Here is a 24,448-nt window from a genome sequence, read left to right as displayed (position 1 = left end):
CTTACCAGTGTACGGTTTGCCACCTTTCAGTGTATGTCACGGGGGAGACGGCTGATGTATAATGCAAACATACGCTTGTTACACAGTTTCTAAATCTACTGAGTACAAAAAAAAAGTTTCACATATTTGTAATATGTGAAGTGTGAGAAACAGATGGCAAGATCAAAGAATGGGAAACTTTGTTTAGACAAGTATAATCTGACCATTGTGACACAGCTGTCACTGTAGATGGACGCTGATGCAAGTATCTCAGGAGCTCCTGAGAAGAAGAGTCCTTCAACTAAAACCAATCACTAAACCATATAAACAACAGCAAATATGTTGTCTAGATGTAAGTGTTATTTTAGTGTTATTATGTTAGACAGACATTATACATTTTATTGACCATATGAAATAGCTATGTTGTACAGATTGCTTTCACAGTATGGTGGTTATGAGAAGTCTCTAAACTGCAACAGGTAGGAAACACAAAAACCAGCCTTGGGGCCTCACAAGCTCATTCAGCTCGGTTTGTCCACTATATGGACAAAAGTATTGTGCCACACTTCCTAATCTTTGAATTTAGGTGTTTTCGTCCAATTGCATAACTGCATAAAATCAAGTACATAGCCATGCACCGTGCCAGGAAAGGGTCTACCGAATTTGACTGGTAATATATTAGGATACAACTCAGGTTGTGAAAATTCTTCCCTGTTAGATACAATAATGGATTGGATTTATATAGCGCTTTTCAAGGCACCCAAAGTGCTTTACAATGCCACTATTCATTCACTCTCGCATTCACACACTGGTGGAGGCAAGCTACAATTGTAGCCACAGCTGCCCTGGGGCAGACTGACAGAAGCGAGGCTGCCATATTGCGCCATCGGCCCCTGTGGCCAACACCAGTAGGCAGTAGGGTAAAGTGTCTTGACACAACGACCAGGTCAGAGAGCCCGGGGATCAAACCGGAGACCTTTCGGTTACAGATACGCTTCCCAACCCCCTGAGCCATGGTCGCCATTAAGATATTCCACCATTAACTGTTAGTGGTGTTATTGGCAAGGAACCACCACAACTCAGCCATGTCCAGTGTAAGTGAAGCATCAGACCACATAAAGTTATAGAAACTAATCTTCCAGTTCTACCTTAAAGACCAGACAAACTCTAAGCAGTTTGGCAGTCAGTTGGAACATAGGCTCATTAAAACTTCTGGGACTTCTTCTTAGCAAGTGAAAGTGTGCAGGTTTTTACATCAGGAGATAATCATGCAAACATCTGTAGCTTGAGCAACAGTCACACTACTGAGCAATTAGCAAACTGATGACTTGACAGTAGCATTTCAACTAAGTTTGGAACAACAGTCAAGTAAACCTGCAAGAGCCTGAGAAACATAATGTAAATTCCTGGTTGTCATTCCTCTGATGGGTTTTAAAGAAATGCTTTTAAAGTGTAAAATGTGTAAATTTATGAACCCTGACATTTAGCTTTGATATCTCTTCTTTTTCCCCTTGTCGTATCCTCAAAACACAGCATGTTTTTTACCTCCTGTCATGCTTCCTTGGCTGACTGCTGGAGACAGATAGAGGACATGGGGCTGAGAGACTAAATGTATCCTGAGAGAGGAGGTGCAAAGCTCAGCCTGCGTTCACCGATAACCTCTCTAACATTATTCCCTAAAAACACATTATCGCAGAAGGGTACGCACACACTGAAGCATACACTTCACCTCTCTTACATGGGCCGCGATGGAGAAAATTACAGCTTTAGTAATCCAGTTAGATTTAAAGCAGAAATCTAAACAATTTTGGTTAGAAACTCCAGCTGTTATGTGACGGCTGTGTGCAGGCAGGAAAAGGACCCAAAGTGCAGACTCCAGAGACAAACGTAAACTCAAACAGCTTTAATGCTGAACTCAAACAGAACAAAAGTAAGAATCCAAATAACTTACACAGGCAGACAAAACACACAGCTAGATAAGAGTAGATCGCGACACTGACAAACTGAAACACAGGGCTTAAAGACATAGAGGGAGCAATCAGGGAATGGGCAACAGGAGGGAGACACAGCTGGGGCAAATCAGGCCTAACGAGACAAGGGGAAGCAAAAGCAGACGCATTAACATGAGACATGGACTTTCAAAGTAAAACAGGAAACAAAACACAGACTCACAGGCAAGCACTATAACAAAGGGAACAGAGACGTGAGACCAGGGCAGACAGACACTGACTGGACGTGGGGATACTGCAGACAGGGGAGACAGCAACTATGGAACACAGACAGAAAACCAGAACACTAAAACTCTAACCAAACCCCACCCAGAGAACCTAAACTAAGAATAATCCTTAAACCCATAAAGCAAAGCTAGAATATAATAAAATAACAAAATCAAAGAACCAAAAACACAAAACACTGGGTCGACGACCCAGGGACCCTAACACCAGCTTGATTAATGAGGGCTAAGTTGAGGAGGAGAGAAATTATTTTACACTTAAACCACACACTCAATTCCTTAACCTGTCAACTGCTAACATCAACTAAACCTGGAAAACACCCAATCAAGCTCAGCCGAATCAGTCAATACACTCAAATCACAATCATGATCAGTCTGACAGTTGTGAGGTGTGTACCCAGCTTCAGTTTTCTACAGACAAACACATTCCTCATGTGGGTGAAAAAAAGCTTTAATGCTGAACAATAGACACGAGACAGATGCCATTAAGTCAGTAAAGACAGGAAAAGACAACCTTGTATAATGCTAATGCTAATGCATTAATTTGCTTTAGTGTGTATTTCTTTTATTCTCTCAAACGCTCGCTGTCCACTCTGCTTTAGGCAAATGGAATAATGCAGCGTTGCAACGAATTAGGATCAGCGTCACTCATTGGGAGAAATTTTATTACTGCCACCAAGAGCCAAGCTATGTTTTATCACCACACTTAAGATCTGAGATTTGAGTAAAAACAATGCAGGGAACCACACTTGACATGAGCAAAGCGAGAACACAGTACAACTCAACAAGGAACAAAGACGACTTGAGGCTTTAAATAGATATAGAAAGCAATTAGGTATAGATGACACACTAGAGTGGAAAGACGGAGCCGAAACTAATAAATGAACTTTTAAAGGAATTGAAACCAAACACAAGACAAAAAAGATGGGAAAAGATAACCAAATGCAAGTAACTGACAGAGTTGGGGACTTGACAAAACACAAAAGGATGCTGGGAAAGCTAGACTACAACGCAAGGGATCAAAATATAAACACTAAACTCACATTACACAGGTAGCAAGGACAAGAAACAAGGACACTGAACAACAAAACTTGTCAGGTATAAACTATAAAACTGGAACAAATAACTTAAAACACTATACAGCATACATGAAGAAGAAAAAGTGCCAAATAAACTCCAATAAACTCACAATTTAACAGCAGAGAACAAAAATCTCCATGATGGCAATTGATTTCTTTTATTTGGTTTCAGAGATAAATTTAGGTTTCATCTGCATAGCAATGAAAATGAAAACTACAGAAAAAGACTCCCACTTCTATGCACAAATCTATCAGGTCACAACATCATAACCTTCACCAGTACTATTTCTGCACTATCCTGACTAAAACTCTTCAAATAAACCATTCCTCTAATCAGCAAGCCTAATCAGAATAAACATAATGTGAGAAATTTAGCTATTAGCTAATTTTCTTCTCCTGTCTCTCAGCAGATAGACTGAAAAATAAATTGTAGGGCTGCACGATTTTGCATAAAATGAGAATCACGATTTTTTTGCTTAGAATACGCAGACTTCCATCACCACTTCAGCTCTGCCAGGCCTCAAAGAATAAGGATGAATGGACAAATGACTAAAAACCAACGCTAGCTTCATAAACTTCACTGTATTCAGCACTATTATATACAGTAATAGGTTTTAAATGTGGCATAGTAGGAGTGAAAGAAGAGGCATCACTGCATGCATGTGCACAAATCAATCTATTATCAACTTGCCCTTCAAAGCCTGCCAACTGGTTTTTACAAGTGAAGAAAGGTTTGCAAGCTTAACTTTAGACACTTTTAAGAGTCTATTTTGTGCTTGAGGAGCTTATTCTTTAGCTTTATATCAATGTACAGAACATCATAAAAATACATCTTTTACACAAGATGACTGTCTGCAGCCTTTCATATCACTAATGGAGGCATGTAGTTGGAGCAAGGGGTTATTAAAGAGAGTTTATAAAAAACAAATTTTGGCATCTACCAAATCCAAGAGCAGTCAACACACAAAAACATGCAGCACAATATTCCCTCACTGTGTGCAGGGTTCAGCTCTACAGGCAAGCTAAGCTGAGCCTGGTGTGAGCCTCACACTGCTCCTAATCCCTTCCCTGCAGCTCGCCTACTGTTTGTGTTTGCAGTAAACTAGTTCCCAGGGGTGCAACGGTTTATCACGCCCCCCCTCCTCCTCCTCGCTAAGCACGCTGCATGTGGTGGACGCACGAATAGGGAGTAATTGGTGATGATGGCAGTATCTCTTCCATGCCATGCATGCATGAACATTGCGGGCTGATGCAAAGAAATGATGATGAGGAAAAACATGTGTGCTGATTTTTTTGGATTTGAGGAAAAAAGGACTAAATCAAATATTAAAAGGAAGCTCGATGGTGGAAGTAGAATCTTCTGTAGCCTCGGGGCCAGTGACTGTAAAGCTGGAAAATCTGGAGAAACTATTTCAGTGAAAGTGAATAAAAAATTGCCCCCATTCTCTGAAAGTGAAAATCAAAAAAGGAGAGGATGAATGCAGAGGAAATTAAAAAGCAACAAAAGGAAACTTTATGGCAGAAAGCTGCAATTTGACTGAATTTAGCAATTTAAAGTATTAGTGAGCACGATATCTTCAATTATTTGTAAAAAAAAAAACAAAAAAAAACAACTTACAATTCCTATAATAGTGTAACTAAAGTACATTAAGTAAGTAGGAAGACTGGCATGCATTAGTAATAGTAACTTTCAACGATATAAGCATGGATTCCAACATTACCTTTTTTGTTGTTTTGTACAAATCTTTTGTATTTTGAATCATTTGCTCTTTGGATTATTAATCTTTTGAGAAAGACTTAAAAAATAAAGACGGTCACAAAAAAAGAATTTGGGACCCACAGAAACACAAAAATATAAGAAAGGCAGTGGGTATAGGTACAGGTTACTTAGTTTTAAACGTGAACTATTTTTTTTACAGCTGGTCTGTACTCATTGTAGGACTGCACGATTTTGCATAAAATGAGAATCACGATTTTTTTTGGCTTAGAATTGAGATCACGATTCTCTCACGATTTTCTTTTCTAATATAAATATTTATTGCACTTATTAACTGCACATCAACTTCGTAACAGTTGAGACTGAACATAAAAACAATAAATAAACATAAAAACAACAAATGTCTCACATTTTGTCGTTGCCGCAAAATGTTGTACTGCTTGAAATTCCGTCTCCACCGTTGCTCGACACTGCGTGTATAGAGCAGGTAGTGCAACAATAGAAAAATAGTTGCGGGACGGCACTCCGTAGCGTTCGTCTAGGGTGTTGATCTTTTTCCTAAATCCCTCGTTTTGCACAGTGTTGATGGGAGTCAGGTAATAAGTAATAGCCTCCGTAATTTCTTTGTGCCTGCGGGAGTAAGGTTCCCGTTATTGATGTTTGGGTGGTTGACCGGGACGGATTTTCTCCTGTCACTTCCTCGTCAGCCCTGACGTGTTCTCCGTTGTTTTTTCCCTGCCAATTTTAGCATCACACGGCACAGGTTCTGTATCACGTGGTATAAGGCTCCGCCCTTGTCATTTGTTGAGCAGGAAGAGTGAGCGCTTGTTTTCATGCAGATTACGTCCCGGATCAAAATGCGAATCGTCGTTGTCTTTTTTTTATTTCCTTTTTTAAAAAAAATCGTTGTCATTTGGAAATGAGATCGCACATAAGTATGAATTGAGATCGCGATTTTCTAACGATTAATCGCGCAGCCCTAACTCATTGTAACATTTTGATAAGCTTTTCAAAGTATGACTAACAGGTACAGTTACTCATAATGGAGCTGACAAACTGATCGAACCCATTTTACAAAAGTGATGTGAAACAGAAACTTTTAACAGGACTCCATGCGGTCCTGGGAAAAACCAAGTACAGCCCATGATTCAGTAACTTGTAGAAGCACTTTCTCAGCAATAAGTTGAAAGAATCCTTCCCTGTAAGACTTTATAAGTCTCTCACATCGCTATGCAAGAATTATGGCCCACTGGCGGCCATTCATTTATTCGCAGATCTCTTAAGGTCCCACCAAATCATTTTAGTCCCGTTGAGATTTGTACTTTGACTGGGTCACAGGAACCTTGATTCTTCCTTCTTTTTTTTTTTCAAACAGTTTGTTGTTTGTTTGCTGTTTCGTCACATTCGGCACCAGGGTGCATTGTGAGGCCTGAATGCTTCAGATCAGCAAAATGCCAAGATTTCTGATCACACTTAATCACGTGCAGCTGTTAGGGGCACCTAGCTGCTATATACCTTTGTGAAAACTTCCTATTTAGTGACTGGATCTACTGAAGTGAGGACTTTTAGAGTTTGGAGTCTGCATCCTTAATTATATAGCATTGGTACCGTGTGAATACTGTAATTTAGAATGTACCACCCTGTGGACAGGAAAGTGTAATTAAGCATACTTCAATGTTCTGTGGCCAGTGGTGCCAAAAATACAGACATTCTTTATCAGAATCAGAATGCTACTTTATTAATCTTTGAGGAAATGATGTGGCTTCATTTAAGTAGAAGATACCTGTGTTTGAAATACTCAACTAAAAGTTGAAGTGCTAATGCAGTGTCTTTACTCAAGTAAATGTTAAAAAGTACTGGCTATGAAATGTATTCTTAGTAAGAAACTAAAAAGTACTCATTGAAGTACAAGTCTATACCTACATTGTAGAGGGTTAGGATTAGACTCTGCAGTTGGGGAAGCCCTACGACTAATCGTGGAGAAAAGAATCACAACTCACAATCATTTCTAATGCGAGCTCCAGTACAGGTTGTGAACTGCTGCTCTTTGTGGATTACACAGTGAAATTCAGCAGTAAGCAGATGTTTCAGAGCTGCTTTGCTGATTTCCAGCCTCTAAACGCAGTGGCCCTAACTTACAGACAACGGCACGGTTCCAGCTAATTTAACCGGTTAGTATAAACACTAAGTTCTTGGTTTTTGGAAAAAGAACACAGTCTAATGTTAATACAATCTGTCAATGTCTACAAAGTCATTGATTTTAACATATTTCAGCACTGTGAGTGTTGTGTTTCTATTCATTCCACTCCCTAAAAACATTGGGCACCCAGATATGTGATTGTGTTGGTCAGCAACAAGGATGTCAAATCTAGTTTTGATGTTTGGACATTCTCCATCCTTAAGGCATCTGTCAAAAGCTTAAGGTTTGTGGATGAAACCTGCTTCTGTTTTTGAATGGGAATGATCATGGAGGCAGTATGCAGCAAACTAATGGTATATTTACAAATCCTGAGAACATAAAAATAATAGGATACAACTTAATTGCTTCAAACCATGTTAATTACTTTAATTCTTACGTGCTAAGTGATAGTGTGGCACTCCAGCTTTGGAAACATTCTTCTTGCCAAAGCTTATTTTATTCCTTATTCTGCCATGAACTCTAATTTCTTGCCTTCCACTCACACTGCCAGTGAAACTGCGAGTCTGAGAGACTCCGATGTTAGGCTCCAATATTATTATTCCTGAAATCTGGGAGAATGATGCACTAATAAACATCGTATGTTGTGTCTTTTGTTTCCTTTTTGTGATAAAATGTCCAGTATTTATCGATTTTTAGTATAGTTTCCTGGCCTGGTTGTTATTTTAATGTATTTTTTTAAATACTAAGCCATGCTGGGTAAACTCTGTATTTACCGCTGTAATCTCCTGTCACTCAGGAACAGCTGTTCTTTCCTTTGGATAGCTGCATTACAGGGTACCCAGGCCAGGACACATTTCTCCTCTTTTTGGTTGTGAATTAACCTTAATAACATACCGAAGGTTACTGATTTGTATTTTTATGAAACTTTGAAGTTGTCCTTGTAAATATTCTCTCAAGTGTATTTTGTGTTATGTCAAGTTCCTTGTTTGCTTGGTTGCTTCGATGTTGTCCGAGTTTTTCTCAATTTTGTAACAGTATGTTTTCGTAGCCCGGCCTCCAGCTTTTGATGTAATAAAACACTATTGGCTGCCTTAATCAGAGCAGATGAAAAGATGCAGTAAAAAAAATAAACTGCTACTTGTTTTTCTGTGTGTATACAGAAACAAATGTATAACTTTGTACTGTCTGAAATAATGTAAGCAAACCCATATTTAACTGATGGTAACTTGAACTGATAAAGTCAAATGTGAGCTGGAGCCTTATAACTGCTGAACTGAAAACAAAGATCTGGCTTTGCTCAATAGGAACTTTAGATGCAAGAGCTGATGTGAGCTTAGCATAAATGGAATAGCGTAACAGCTATTAAATCTGAGCGTGTTATTAAATGGAAACTGACTGAGCACTCAAAGGGTTTTCTACCACACACACACACACACACACATATTAATTCAAGGACTGTTTCTTTATCGAAGTGCTTCCTAACCTTCATACACGCACTCACACTCATACTGGGAGCATCTTTAGCTTCAATATCTTGCCCAAGAAAACAGGGATTGAACCACCAACCTTTTAGCTAGTATACAACCACGTTCCACCTCCTGACCTACAGCTGTTTATTAAAAGCTATCATCATTTTTTAATATGTATCACAGCATCAGTCACTTAGAAACCATTATGTCCCACTGTGTCAGGAAATAAGCAGATATCATTTTATATATCTGAAAACAGATCTGCACAATTCTTCCCATGATTAAATGAACGCAATAGATCAATAGTGACAATGCGTGCTTCATCACATCAAGTTGGTTCCTAAGCCGCTGCCTGACAATGTGCCTGCACTATATGTGCCGATCACAGCTGTTACCTGCACTATGCACCATGTTTGTTGCTGTAGTCTGTCCTACTAATGCTAAATTAAAAGACAGATACAGATACGGCTGAAGGTGAAGAGCTTGTCCTTCGGAATACCGTTCATTGTTTGGAGCTATCTACCACCTGAAAGCACACTACAAACACAAGTCCAAGAAACCAATGCAATGGCTGCTAACAGGAATCACCCAACATCAGCAGAACTCCACAAATGCGAGCCCGTGTGGCACGTCCGCATATTGATCCATCTCACAAAGATGTACTGAAATCACCGACATAATGGCCAAAGATAAGTATGCACTAAATACTCTCAGTAGCAAAGGCTTCAGGAAAAATAGTCACTGGACAAAAGCCATAATATCCCCTCAAGCAATTACTTTTCCAATAGCTGTGCTGTATACAACATGACAAAGAGGGAAATAGAGAGATATTTTATATTTTGCTTCTAAGAGACCAGGTGATCAGGCCTTCTGTGTGGCATAATGTAGAAAGTGAAAGTAATGCAGAAAATTAATTTTGAGTAAAATCTTGGTACAGTTTTTGCCTTTATTTTTATTTTTATTGTATGAGTTTCACCGACTTTAGGTGAAAAAGGAGGGCTGATTTTCTTTTGGTGCAAAGATTTGCACAACAAAGCAGTGTCATGTTTACGCACAATTCAACAAATCAACCAAAAACTGAGATAAATAATCATGATCTCACTAATGTCCAAAATAATCATCATTTTCATTTTGGCCGTTATCGTATCCGTCTTTAACAACAGATGTCACTATTTGGTCTCCGTCAACCATTGTTCTCTAAATATGAGCTGCACTTGCAGTGTAGACATTATGAGCTCTTTGTGGCTAAATTCTAAAACCATAAAAGGTAAAGTACAGCAACATTTTAGTTCCTGCTGTTGCACCATGTGCTCTGACTCTGTTCATGATACGGCAGCACTGACTAGCCAATCAGCTACTTGCCTTGTGTTTAAAAACTGTTCATTACCCTTTAATAGGTGAAAATAATAACCAAACTTAAATGTTTGGTGTGAAGCAGACCAGAGGTAAAATGCAACAGCCCTTCCACAGTTCTAGACCAAATTAACTAAATATTTTTGAAAGAGGCCACAATGTTAACATTACAAACTGTAACTTTCAGACAAGCAGTGTCCTTGTCATGTCCTTTCAAATGCAAACGTTTATTCTAAAATTGGCATTTCAGTCAGATCATATTAATAAAAAGACATTAAATAATTAGAAAAACAAAACAAAACGCCCCCAACCACAACCTACTAGTTCTGTGCGACACTGCAAATTTTGGTATAAATCTGTTACCAAGTAAATACAGAGCCTGTATTGCCAATAGAAATACCAACATTTTTAACCTGTAAAGGCAGCTTATGTAGGAGAGAACAATGTGTCATTCGTGATTCATCATCATCAATTTGCAAATTCTGAACACAATCACAAACAAAACTTTTCAGCTTCTCATGTATATTTTAAACTGGGTTTTTTTGGAGATGTAAAATATAAATGTTCCTGTCTTTAAAGCACTTTGGGTCAACTTCTGTTACTGAAATGTGCTACAGGGTATACATCCAAAAAGGTTCATCAGGGTGCAGTACATCATGAACTTAGAGGACAGACACAAAGTATCGATCCTGTCACGTTAGTATCGATCCGATACCAATATCAGTGTTGGTATCAATACTACTGGATCGACTGGCCCACCTCTACCACCAGTGCTCCAAGAAACTGAGCAATTCACTGCGATTAAAAGAGAAACATTATAGATGGTCATAACAAGGGATTTAACTAAGCTGCAGAGTGGGAAATCACTACTAATGAGACAAGTGAACAAAATTATACTTGGTACACTGGAGTGGGTTAGGATTTGCATCAGGAGTCGGTAATCCCTTAGTTGCACAAAAGCTCAGCAGAGTTAACAAAAAAAGCGCACACACATTTAATGGCTGACTTTGTCTAAAGACAAATATTTCATACCTTTTTTTCTTTTACCATTTAAAGGTATCCCTTCGAGACATCAGTAACCCTGACACAAACAGAATTTGTGGCTGGGTAATTTCAGCTCATTCAATAAGTTCCATTGAGATGATTAGCTCAGCTGAATCGCATCATTGCTGTGTTACTGCCAGTCACGTCCCAAGTGAGAGCCAGTTACTATCCACACGTTAATACCCACTGCCATGTTACATTTGTAACACCGACTTGATTGGCTACGCATCGCAGCTCAGTGGATTGCGAATTGTAGAGGAAGACAAAAAAGGATGAGCCAAAAAGGGATTTGGAACCTGGCCTTTAAACAGAAGTGAAACAGAATTGATCATAATTAAATATTTGAACTTTCGAATAATTCAAACACTCTCTGTGTGAGAGCTCCAGTTTAAATGTGGAATGAAACATTTACAAGTTATATTAGCAGACCGAAGAGGAACAGTGAACAAATTACTGAGAAAGAATCAGCTAATGTTTAAGTGTAGCCCTTTGGCTGTATTTAATTAGCATTACACTGACCCACAATGCACGAGTTCATACTTTCCCTTTATTATTTTTTTACATTTTATTTATTTGTTTTTGTTGTTGATGTTATAGCTGTCAAGACATGTGTTTGGGAGAAAACCCTTCAGCGCTCCCACCCGTGTGAGTCTCCTGATGTGGAAAGAGGAGTCAGATAAATGGAACAGAAGGTCCTCACCCTGCCATGACGATAAAGAAATCCAGCCTGTTCCACGTGTCCCCGAGGTAACAGCGTCGACCAAAGATCCCCAGAGCGATCATTTTTACAACCATCTCCATAGCAAAGAAGATGTAGATGAACGCATCGAAGGCCTGGCAGAAAAGAAACAGAGATACGAGGTGTTAATAAGGGAAAACATAAGGAAAAATGTCATTTCTGGCTGCTTTTGGCAGCAGGAACGATGAATCATTGTTGGGATGGAAACAAAAAGATCACAGAGAGAGACGTCTGTTAAATTTAGTGTGCAAAAGTGAAACTAACTGACTTTAATCATCTTTTGAACTCACAATTTATTTTATTTTTTTGCTTGTTTTTTAAGATTCATGGAAACGGCGACCAGGAGAATCGTCATTTCTTTACAGGTTTACCACTGAAAAACTGATTACATTAAATAAATGATGCATGTCTGTGAAAAGGCCTCGCAATTATTAAATTTAAGAAATTCTGTTTTCATGGATGCCTGGATGTTAAACTTATTTGTTACACCTGGTGAAGCAGCAGCGCTGATCATTTTATTAAAGATGAAAGAATTTAGGCAGTTTTTAACTCTCAGTGATGTCGCAGTGTTCGTTTGACTTTGAGACCTGAACAGACGGAGTTTTGGACCCAGATCACTCCGCGAGCCTCCTGACTACAGTAGCCGTATGCTCCCACAATCCATCAAGCGGTGCGGCTTCTTGCTTACCAAAGTCGTACTAAAACATTTTTCGACAGATGTTTGAGCGCCGTGTCCACATAAAATCGGTTCAAGGTCAGTAAGAAACCAGAATTCATACATACGGCACACTGTCGTTTTTTGAGAAAATTTAAGGATCTTAAGTGCGCCTTATAGTGTGGAAAATACGGTATATCAACACTACATGTAGAAAAATTGAAGTTAAGGTTCCAACGAGATTTATTTTGACACAAATTATAAACACAGTTTTTAGATCTTCTGAGTGGCCCTTTTAGGCTTTATGTCTACAACTGAATAAACTCATCTATTCATTTTGTGCTAAATGATTTATCACTTCTTCTACAATCCTCCATTAATTGGTTCCAGGTCCATGACTTTTACCATAACAGGCATTAAAAATCAATATCAATGAATTTTGTTGCATTTTGGTTTGCTTTAGCAACAGCTCTAAAGATCCATTATACATATTTCTTTTAAATGTAACATGCCAAATGTAAAAGCACAAATTTAACAGATTTCCTGATGAATGAGGCAGACTGTTTGTCTGCACACAGTAAGACTTTTGATGATGTTTTGTGTGAAAAGCAAACTGATGGCAGCAAAGACGCTTCTTCCATGACATCATCCAAATGCCGTCAAGCTCAAATCAACAGGTTTCCTTAAAAGGTGAAGTGATGGAAAACAATTATTCTGCGCAGTAATCAGAGGTAAGCCTCACGTCGAAATCCTCACACCTCATATAGCTTTTATCAAGCATCTAATAAAAAAGAAAAAGAAAAACACACTTAAACAAATCCAAGAATTCAGCTCGTCGATCGATGCAACTGTTGTGTGCAAAAAGCTTAGATTAGCTGGAGCTCCTTTCTGTTCATACTGGGGGATTAGAAACAAACTGACACGCTCGGTGTTGCCTGTAATTTGATTTTCAGAGCGACGTACTGCAAGCGACGTGATTCAAATCTGAACCATTAAGGTGGATCTTTGTTTCTTGACTTGTTTGCTGCTGAAAACATGCATCCTATTTAGTGCAGGTATGTCAGACCAGCTTACTAATGAGGACTTTCCAATCTTGACCTTTGCTGGAAAGATGGATGAGGTGCTACCTTCGGTAAAGTTTGCTAACCCAAGGGAGACTTTAGCAAATGGTGATGCTGATGCTGCGTGAGTAAATCCCCATTTTCCTCGTCCACACTTAAACGCAAAAACCGAGTTTTCGAAAATCTCCACCCTGGCAGGAGTTTTAAAAAATCTCCATTTTCAGTGATCGATAACGCCGTTTATGTGTGGATGAAAGGCCCAAACGAATAGAAAAATCTGCGTTTTCAAAAATACCCGCGTACGTGTGGACGTAGCCTTTGAGTGAGTAAGAAGCTTTACGAAAATAGGCCAATATCACGGAAAACTGTGAATTAGATGCGGAGATATTTCACAAGGAACCAAAGTTTGGGACCCACCGACTAGAGAGCACTGTCAGTCTGAGACACTGTTAGAATTGTTTAAAAAAATCCCATATAGTTTTATTAACAGTTCTGAGCAATGGATGTGCTAAAGAGGAGAATGATGCAAAGATGACACCATTTATAAATTAACCTTATTCAACTCTTTAACGTTGAACGCTTCATCGATCAGTGTTAAGTGGGCTAACAAACAAAACACATTCCTCTGGAAATGGTCAGGTACAATAAAAACTTCAGAAAACCTGGAGAATTATTACCCCAAACCAGAAGAAACTCTGCTCCTTGGAAGCAAATTCCAAAGAGAGGAGCGGTAGCTCAAGACTTTTGCACAACAATGGACTTGCACTCATCCATCATCCAACAATGTCTGCTAGTGGCCTCCTAAGCCTCCAAAGGTCTCTCAGCCCACATTTGTTAGAGCTTATAGATTTCGCTGCTGAGCCAGCATGGAGATCGTGTTATTGAACAGTAGATTTTCTGAGAGCAGCGTATTGACTGCGGGGCTGTAGCCCACTAAATCCATGCTCATACTGAATAGGGTCTATAGATACTTGGAGGAGAAATTCTATTAGATCCAACTCAACAACCCCCCACCCCCCCACAGACACTTGAATCAATCTACTGTGTGCGTCTACGTTTGCTGCTATGCTATATGATGTGCGCAGTGCCTCGTGTGCATTGTGTGTGATTCAGCAAGCTCTTTGCCCCGGCAGACGGAAGGCATATGCGCGCAGGCTCTAGCACAGATGTTATACCCACTCGAGCCACCTTTGACATAAGTGAGAAGGGATTCGGTGTCCTGCCAAATGATAAGTGAAGCTGCAGAGGTGCCATACATGACAGAGTCATGCTCGCTGCAGCATAAAGACCTGCAAGCTAGCAGTGAGTCAGTGCAAGCAGTTACAGTGCCCAGCATGGAGGGAAGAAGAGCATGATGGGCAAATGAGGTAAGGTTGGGATAAAGCTGAGTTTGGATGTATCAGTGTGTGTTTCTATCTTCTTTTCTGCAATATGACCGTGTATGTCGAGATTCTAATCAAATATACAGAACATAAACCAGTCTAACTGGTCGCTTTGACTTTTAGGACCCTTTAAAGAGGTCCCTCAACACCTGCTAGCTCATACAACACTTTAAAAGGAATATTTATGTTATCAGAGGAATTTTTCTGGCTCAGAATGGACCTCATGAGAGAGACTATGCATCTAAACACAACTCGTCTCCAAGCAGCAAAAGAAAAGAGTCTGTATTGCTTTGCTTAACAGACGTCTATGGGATCAAACATATTTTTATCAGAATCACATGTTCATGTGTCCATAGGAAGTAGAATTCATATGAAATGATTGCATAAAAACAAAACAGCACACACACACACAAGGCACTGTTAAGAGCACACATGCAGTTCCTTTGAGACTATATGGGATGTTGCTACAAGCTAGGGGTGGATTTCGTGCACGTTTGTGTTGTACCTGTAGTATCTGGCATCGGTCTGAGGAGCAGTCGATGTTCTCACAGGGCTGGTACATTCCCAGGGTAACGCAGTTCAACAGGATCACCATCATACTCACACGTTCGAACCATGTAGACACACATCTGGTTAAGGAGAACTCCTCACAAAGGGAAAGCCAAGACTTTATGTTCCAGTGAAGGGAAAATGGGTCGTTCGTACTTTAAACAAAAGAAACTCTATGAAGATGCCTCATTTTAAAAATGATGAAAGAATAGAAACAAATAACAAAAGTAACCCTTTCTGCTAACTCAGTTCTCCAGCTACTAACCTCCTAACGCCAAGTGTGTCATGTACATACATGACTTTTTTTTTACTTTTACATGATCAGTGTGATTTTTCCCCCTAAAAAAACACAAATAAATTGCAGAATAAATTTTTAACCAACAAATTGCCCAGAAAAGCCAAACATTTTTTAAAATGCCAAAAGGTTTAATAAACACTCCATTTTAAAAAATAGAATTTTCCAGCAATCATTTCATGGTTCGGGCTTTAAATGGCTAACAGCATGTTCAGCTTCTGACTGGAAAGGAGGTATATGGTCTAAACCAGGGGTCTCGAACTCCAGGCCTCGAGGGCGGGTCCTGCAGGTTGTAGATCTCACCCTGGGTCAACACACCTGAATCAAATGATAAGTTCATTACCAGGCCTCTGGAGAACTTCAAGACATGTTGAGGAGGTAACTTAGCCATTTAAATCTGCTGTGTTGGATCAAGGATACATCTAAAACCTGCAGGACAGCGGCTGAACCCCTGAACAAGAGCTTTATTGTCAATACAACAGTTTACTGCGTACCGAAATGCTGCTTCACCCAAGCACCCCTTGGTGTAATTATAAGAATATAAAAAACATATCTCCAAGAGATTTAAAACTAGGAATTATGAATAAATAATGTGCTAAATTTTGGTAAAATTAAGGGATAAAATGGTACTAATTACTAACTATACAATACTATGAAATACTATAATGTTAACTGTACAATAACTGTACAATAAACAAAGACAGGACAGAAACAATACAAAATGGATAGTGCAGTAGGTATTGAATACCAGGTTCAAGTTATTGTCATGATATTGTAGACGAGACAGGACGAAGACGTGCAAGATGCAAAATGTGCAAATGTAGTATAATTTATAATTCAGTCCATCTTCTGCTACAGAACAGCAGTCAATTCCTACCATAGTTTTTTTTTTTTAACCAACATTCTTATATCTGCAGAGTGCTTTTATATTCTATGATGGGTTCTCAGAGTCGGCATTATTTTTTATAACTGCTATGAAAACTATGGCAATAACAGAAGAAGAAGAAAATCCAATTTTAAAAACCTGCCATATCTTTTCTTTGATCACTCCATAAAAGTTAATCCTCACTGACACAGGAGACTGCGGTAGTATTAGAAAGTGTAATGCGCGATATCTATGACACACTCTAAGAAAAATGCACTTTTCTTATTTAACTTCATCACTCTGCTGACACTCACTTATGCACCCCAAAGCCATCTAAATCATAAAGACAAATGAGATGCATCAGATGCTGCAGAGACATTTCATAGACCTGAACGGCACCATCTACTGTCTGCCAGCAAGATGCTGGAGCCCTACTGTTTCAGTGGTTTCTAATAGGAAAATCCTCTATGACGTGAGTAATCAAAATCCTGCATAGCAAATGTCAGAAAATGTGTGACGATGCTGAATATTTTGAGTGAACCAAAACCTGAACAACACTTGTTCTGAGAAAAGTTAAATGGAGCGGGCTGAAGAGGAAAAATCAAACTGTATTGGCAAAGAAAGAGCAAGAGGAAGTGATTCAAAATTTATTCACCGTGTGTTCGTGGAGGGAATGCAATGCTCAGCTAACAAGTATGTGAAGGACGATGTGCTGTAATAGCCCAGGAGGTCCAATCGCTCCCGGAGGCTATACAGAAAAGGAAGCTGAAACACTCCCCGAGCAGCTTGACATACACAGTCAGCAGGACAGGTGCAGCTTCAGCAAGACACACAGAGAGTCTCCTGAAAACATTAACTTCTCAACACGCTCGTCTTGGCCCTGCCTGAACCTTCCCACAAGAAGATGGACCACTTTAGATATCGCAGGATGGATAAAGATAGGCTTTGAGTGGGCAAAACACATGCATACACATAAACACAAAGACAGAGAGCCACACACAAACACCCACTTCTCCAAACACATATGAGCGGAAAGCCGCACACATATGCACGTGCAAAATAACCAACAGGTTCAAACACATAACACTCAAATCACCCGCCCACACTTTAGCACAGATTCATGTACACACACACACACGGGCACATTAGCGTTCACATTAAATCAAACATTAAGTCAATACACGTCAGCTGACAGGGATCATGTAAAGAGAAATTTTCACCGCAGGGTGGCATGTTTATTATCGACATCCAACAGGCTAACAGCTGCAAAGCAGACGTGACACATGGTTAAGAGGAAAGATCTGTCATAGACCATCAAATGCATGGATCAATTAACTGCATGACAGCTTTTTAAAATTGAGTTACACCAAAAAAATGATATTTGAATAACTGTATGCAAAGTTCTGAGTATTATATGCATAGCCAGGGTTGAAAGCAACAACTGCGTAACAAATAGGCACTTATATGTGCATGTGTCATTTTTACATTGTTAATATGGAAAAAAATAGAAACATTTGAAATTGACGGCAAGTATTACATACAAACTTTGTACCGTGTCTACCAATTAGAATGGCTCAGTAATAGGTTAGGTCTTTTGTGATTCAATCACTCTTTATGCACTACTTGCTTGAAAATACATAAAAAATACTTGATGATCTTCACAGTGTATGTGGATGTTTAACATTTTCTCGATTTTCATAAATCAAACACATACTCCCGTATTAACTGAACTGTTTTCTTTGATTGTTTTGAAGATAATCGAATTTAATCCTTCTCTTCTTACAATTTACAAGCCTAACAAATATAATGAGATTATTGTGAAAAGTTAAAGGGATTTAAAAAACAAACAAACATCCTTTTGTAAACTTCATCCTTTTATAATTTTTATAATCTTTTATAATTTTTTTTCAACAATAGATTTCACATTTTTAACTGGAAACTGGAAATCCATCCATCCATCCTTGAAATTCCAGGTCATTGCAGGGTAAACAGAGACGACTTGTTAAGTATTGATTTTAGAATTCTGATTACTTCTGATTACATGAACTAATAATTATATCTCTGATTAATGGACCCTCTTCTGTGTTTTCCCATTCCATTTACTTTTTTCCCTTTTCTGTATAGAGCTTTGTAACTTTTGCTGCATGATGATCAGTATGATAACAGCATCAATACGCTTAACATGTAGGCAGCGTATGTAGGGGAGAGCAGTGTGTCATGAGTCATGGGATGAATTATTATCAATTTTCAAATTCTGAACACATTTTAATGACCAGTAAATCACTGTGATGAGTTAACACAGCAAAACACACCTTTCAGCTTTTCCTGTGTTTTGACATTTGGAATTTAACACAACTCTGTGAGCTGCATCCTGAAGTTAGACGACAGATTAATACAGAAATAAAGTATTAATCCTATCACGATCCAATAATAATATCAGCGTTGGTATTGATGCTATCAATATTTGGATCAATATAATTGATGAGGTGTAGTAAAATCAATTGGAAATGCAGTAACAAAACAAATAATCCAGTTATATCACCATTCTACAAGCGCGCACACACACACACATACAGAGACACACACACACTTTTACCACTTCAGCTTTTTGTGTAGCTAGCCCTTCCTAATGAGGACAGAGATATCATCCTCAGGTGTCACTGAGCCTATGTGAGAACCTCCAGGCAGTTTCTGTGAATCCACAGCAAAACACGAATGCCTTTCCAGGCATAGCTGGACAAAATTGCAGGTCAGCATTTCTTCTTTCCTCGCACTAAGTAATGATGGCAGCTTTTGGACTAATACTATTAGGATTATCCTGGGGTCATTTTCACTCCTAAAGGCATTCTGTAGCGTGTTGCTGGAGTGCCCAGCTTTCCAGTTAGCTTCTAATTCACTCTGCCTATACATGAGCTGCCTTTAACAATGTGCGAGTGTCTGTCTATCTCTCGCCACTTCTGAAAAATGAGTCAATTAGTGTAGGTGCCTTGGAGGAGGCTCCATCTTTTTTTACTCTCTCACGCAGACATGCACACGCACATCAACACTGGAAGGAAAATGAGGTGAAATTCAAAGCGCAAAGCTCTATTACAGACCGGGTGTTCGAAGATTAACTCTGAAATAGTTTCCTAGAACTCTTTCACCTTCTGAATTTTTTAACCTTCATTTTTTTTTGTTCTTCAGGAGTAATTGTAAAGTAGCGTCTGCTGTTTTCAGCACAGGTCTGCTTCGCATTCATCCAGCGGCTGTCACTCACTAGTTGAAGCTCCTTATAACGCCTACAGTAATTCAATGCAGGTCACTAAACAGCACCATTAAAAGATCTGAAGGTACAATTACACAGCACAATTATGTGCACTGTACAGTAGGTGATTACACTAACATGCTTACCCAGTGCTTGTCAACTGACTGGCTCGAAGACAGGGATGGGCGATATATCGAATATACTCCGTGTGGTTAAATATAACACTAATGGTTAAACAGGTTATTTAAACATATTGCGATATATATTGCGCATCGTGATATCGCAAAAACTAAAAACAAAAAACAAAAGTGAAATAGAATTTTCCTCATACTTGAAGGTGCTTTCAGGTTTACTGTTAAAATGATGGAAATGTTTAAGCCTATAAATTAAAGGCGTCCTTGATCAGTTCATTTTGAAACACTTGCAAAATAAATGGTAAATGGCCTGCATTTGTATAGCACTTTACTCAGTCTCTAAGGACCCCAAAGCGCTTTACACTACATTCAGTCATTCACCCATTCACACACACACATTCACAAGCTACATTGTAGCCACAGCTGCCCTAGGGCGCACTGACAGAGGCGAGGCTGCCGGACACAGGCACCACCGGGCCCTCTGACCACCACCAGTAGGCAAACATGGGGTTAGTATCTTGCCCAAGGATATTTAGCATGCAGCCAGGAGGCAGCATGGGATCGAACCACCGATCTTCTGATTAGTGGCTGACCTGCTCTGCCACCTGAGCTACAGCCACCCCAATTTTGCACTATTTTGCATTTACTTGCAAAATAGTCCTTCTGAGACTGACTGATTAAATTGACTGTCTTCAGCCCCTTAAACCGTTTACATTCTTCCAAACACGCAGAGTACATCATACAGCCAGGAGGAAACAAATCGAAGATTCTTTTAAAAGGCCAGATAAAAATGCAGTGGCACTGGAGACCATTACCGAGAAGATTTGGATGTGCCAAAAGCATCAGCGTGACAGAGCTGGAAAGAGCTTAGAGGCTGAAAGTGTGCGGCAGCGGGGGATAAATGAATTCTTAATACCTCACTGCATGGCGTCACTCTGTCTACCCATTCCTCAGTGTCTCTCTGCCTTCTCTCTCTCTTGCTTTCCTCGCTTGTTTTTATTGTTCCCAAAGAGACACGCAGGAGGCAAACGACCTCTGGTTTCCATGGAAACCAATCGACTATCAAATGAAGTAAACCGGCACAAAAGGATGGAGAGAAAAAGGGAAATAAAGAGGAGAAAGAGGTGGGTTTATGGGGAGGTTATTTCATTTTGTAACTTGGTGTCTTTAAGTTGGTTTTCTTTCATATGCTGGAAACATCACTTTCCACATAAAATGTTCTGCCTCATAAAAAAGCTTCAATACAGAATGATTGTGCTTTAAAACAAAGGCGTGATATTTAGATTCATGGAAAAACTGACACTAAACAAGAATCTCTGGAGGTTCTGGAGGTGTGGAGTTTAAAATAGTGGATTAGTTCAACAACTTCTCAGAAACAGAGCGGCGATATAGTTACGTGACGCTGCGTGAAGGACAGCATGTTCATCATTAATATATTCACAACTGCTTACCCCCAGAAATAGCACAGATCTTATTTTTGAATGTCAGAAAAGTTTGTTTTAGTCTATCTTCACATATTCCACTGTGTACTATTAAGCCCTGAACAATGCACACAACGGAGTTGCAAAAAGCTTGCTGCAACTTTAAGTCCTGTAACTAGACAGTCATGCAAAACTGTGGGAGTTCTCCTTAGCCATTTCTCACTAAAGCCAAACAGGTGCTGACAGGTTGGTAAAAGTTAATTTGTCATGAAATCCCGTTCAAACAGGTTTCCAATTCCTGCAGATTAAGATAACCCCAGTAATAAAGACGAAGACTCCCACCAACTTCACAGGATGCCGCCCCCATGCTACAGTATGACTAATATTTAATTTCATTCGCAGCGAGAAAGTTGAGAATATTTCAAAAAAGTAAGAAGTAATTGCTTTAAATGAACTAAATTAAACTAATTTAGTTCAGAATAGTTTTTTTTTAAGATATTTCAGAACAGTACTGTGGTGAAATAAACTCTTCAAACCATTCGATGGTAGTAGGAAATACACAACAGATGTTTTTTTTCTCTTTTTTGTTTGCTTTTTTAAATCTGTTATGCTAGATTGATATCAAAGTCTGATATCTGCCAAGTTGTTTAGTAGCTCAAAAAGGAAAATCCTGTTGCTTAAAATGCTTATGTGATGCAAACTGTGCTGCTCTCATCACATTTGGGATACAGTTCAGTTCAATTCAATTTTATTTATATAAGCACACCCCCGCAGGATTTCTCAGTCTCAGTTGTTGTTTTTTTTACTTTAGAACCTAACTAATAATTGCTTGCAGTAAACCAGCAATTTCACAGGAACCGTAACTATTCTCTGCAATTTTTTAAACGAAAGCACAGCTTGGGATGGTGAAATATCCCTGTACTCAGAGGTCAAGGTTTGAAAGCAACCAATCTAAGAGCACATCATAAAAGTTTGCTGCGCATAGCTATGTTTAGTGTTTTCCTGAGTGTTGTCATTGATTTTCATTTTGTTCTTCTTAAAGCCCTAAGACATATTTTTTAAAGTTTAAACTATAAAAATGGGCATTTATAGGCTCTTTTTTCACCTCATCTAAAATGTATGTTTTTTCAGAATTTGCGGGCACTGAGGAAGGTAACCCCCCCGCGTCAACTGTAGCGCCAAAACACAATAACTGTCAACCTACAATATTACAGAGAAACCCCAACAATCAGACCTCCTGTTAGCATGCACTTGGTGACAGTTGGAAGGAAAAACTGTCTCTTAACAAGAAACCTCCAACACATCCAGGCTCAGGGAGGGGTAGCCATATGCAATGCTACAGTAAGTGGTGAGGGGAGAAAAACAGGACAAAAGACAAAGGAGCTATAGACTGGGAAAAAAAACGAATGATTTAAAGCAGAAAGTGTATAAACACTAGATGTTTATAGAGCACATACAGAACAGCCATTTATTCTACAACTGTAGAAACATTTTCACAAGCTTGTTTGTGGCTCTTTTGCTCCTAGTTTTACATCCCACCTTTTCATTCATTCACTCACTCTCCTCCTTTTACTCTCCACATGTGCTCCTCTTTCACTGCATAATATCCACAGACATTGGCAGGTCTCTTCTTTCCTGGAATTTTCCATCGGGGGTTCCTCGATCTAGTACAGCTGGCTGGAAAGAGGGAGAACGAAGTGTGTTTGTGTGTGATGGTATATCAGTGTGTGTGCTGGACAGCAGTAAATGTCATGGGATATCACATGGTAATGCTTCACAGCATCTCATGTCAGCTTCTCTTTTCCTTCAGCTGTCAGGTCAGAGGAGTGAGCATTTCCACACAGAAACATAGACACATAAAGGAACTATATTTACATATCAGTTAATCCAATGAAGCTCTTATTGCTCATTAACATTCTGCCCTGTGAGAGACTGAATCAGTGATATAGTGAATGACATGGTGGATTCATGATGTCTTGATAAAAGAATACAGACATCCTGATTCATTCTATTAAACACAACACTGTGTAAACTGAAAGCACGTTGCAGATATGACAACAGGTACCTAATGTCTCACAAAGCATTGTATTCACTACTTTTGTCAGACTTGGGATCTTATTTGGATTCAGCGCATGCTGTTTCGATGACTTCACCACCCCATCCACTTGTAGACTCTGGGGGATACGTACTTATTACTGTGAAACCTTTATATATGATGAGATTGGAACTTGGATGACAAACAGTTATTGTATTATGTTGCTGTAAACATAATATTTCAGTGAGATGTCTGACTAAGGTGTGATATACGAGCTGTTCATGCCAACACACAGCACTGATTCTGCTCGTGCCTTCTGTCGATTATAGGTTTGAATTTTTAAGTATTCATGCCAAGAGTAGATCTGTACAGTTTTGAACGTTAATAGTTCAGGAGGCTACTATTTGTTCATGAGTTTGTTTGTTTTTGCATTGCTTCAGTAAGCTTTGAAATAGAATGATTCACATACTGTGAATCACAGCTGAGACAACCACCCTGTGGGACAAATGGGAGATCCCCAACTAAAAACTATGGATTCTGTTGGTGACTATCGTTATTACATTTACCGAGTTTACGTAAAAGCATCAGTTTAGGCAGGACTGACAGGTTGCCAACTATGAAAGAAGCCCCTCCTCCAAAATCAACACCTTCAAGATCCACTGAAATTAACAGCTGTCCATATAGACAAGCCAAATGCCCTCAGAAGAAAGGTTTTATGGTCAGACAAGAGAAAGATTGAGCTGTTTGGTGATGGTAGAATCATGTGTTTTACTAGTGATAAATTCACAAAGTGAATGGAATAATGAAGAAGAAGGACTTCCTCTAAATCCTTCATCTTTAAGTCAAATCAACAGCTACATGATTGAAAATAACTAACAACTGGGTTCCAAGAGCCAGTTGTTGACCGTCACACATAAACCTGGTTTTAGAAATGATAATGCAGGCCGACATTAAGCTTCAGAAAGTGGCTTTCCCAAAGCCAGGACCTCAACCCTATTGTGCCGAGAAGAGAGGTCAAACATCCAGCCAAGAGTATGCTAGAAGCTTGATGGCT

At 39.2% G+C, this 24,448-nt stretch overlaps 1 protein-coding gene across 3 annotated transcripts in view; it reads right to left on the bottom strand.

Annotated features, from left to right (window-relative positions):
- The window catches only part of LOC146517444 (voltage-dependent T-type calcium channel subunit alpha-1I-like), a 283,413-nt gene that overhangs the window by 163,518 nt on the left and 95,447 nt on the right, over positions 1 to 24,448 (bottom strand). For 2 of the 3 annotated variants that reach the window (XM_085162094.1, XM_085162095.1), the window contains exons 1-2: positions 15,357 to 18,407; positions 11,715 to 11,848 (exon numbers count right to left, since the gene is read on the bottom strand). In XM_085162094.1, the coding sequence (XP_085018220.1) occupies positions 11,715 to 11,848; positions 15,357 to 15,449 (227 nt within the window). In that variant the 5' untranslated portion in view covers positions 15,450 to 18,407. Of the gene's footprint in view, positions 1 to 11,714; positions 11,849 to 15,356; positions 18,408 to 24,448 lie in introns of those variants that run through there. The other variant, XM_085162096.1, reaches the window with a different exon arrangement.

The sequence above is a fragment of the Neolamprologus multifasciatus genome, chromosome 6, assembly GCF_963576455.1.
Source record: "Neolamprologus multifasciatus chromosome 6, fNeoMul1.2, whole genome shotgun sequence".
In the NCBI taxonomy this organism is placed as follows: Eukaryota; Metazoa; Chordata; class Actinopteri; order Cichliformes; family Cichlidae; genus Neolamprologus; species Neolamprologus multifasciatus.
Note: the sequence above shows the minus strand (reverse complement) of the source record. Positions and strands in the feature narration are given on the sequence as shown.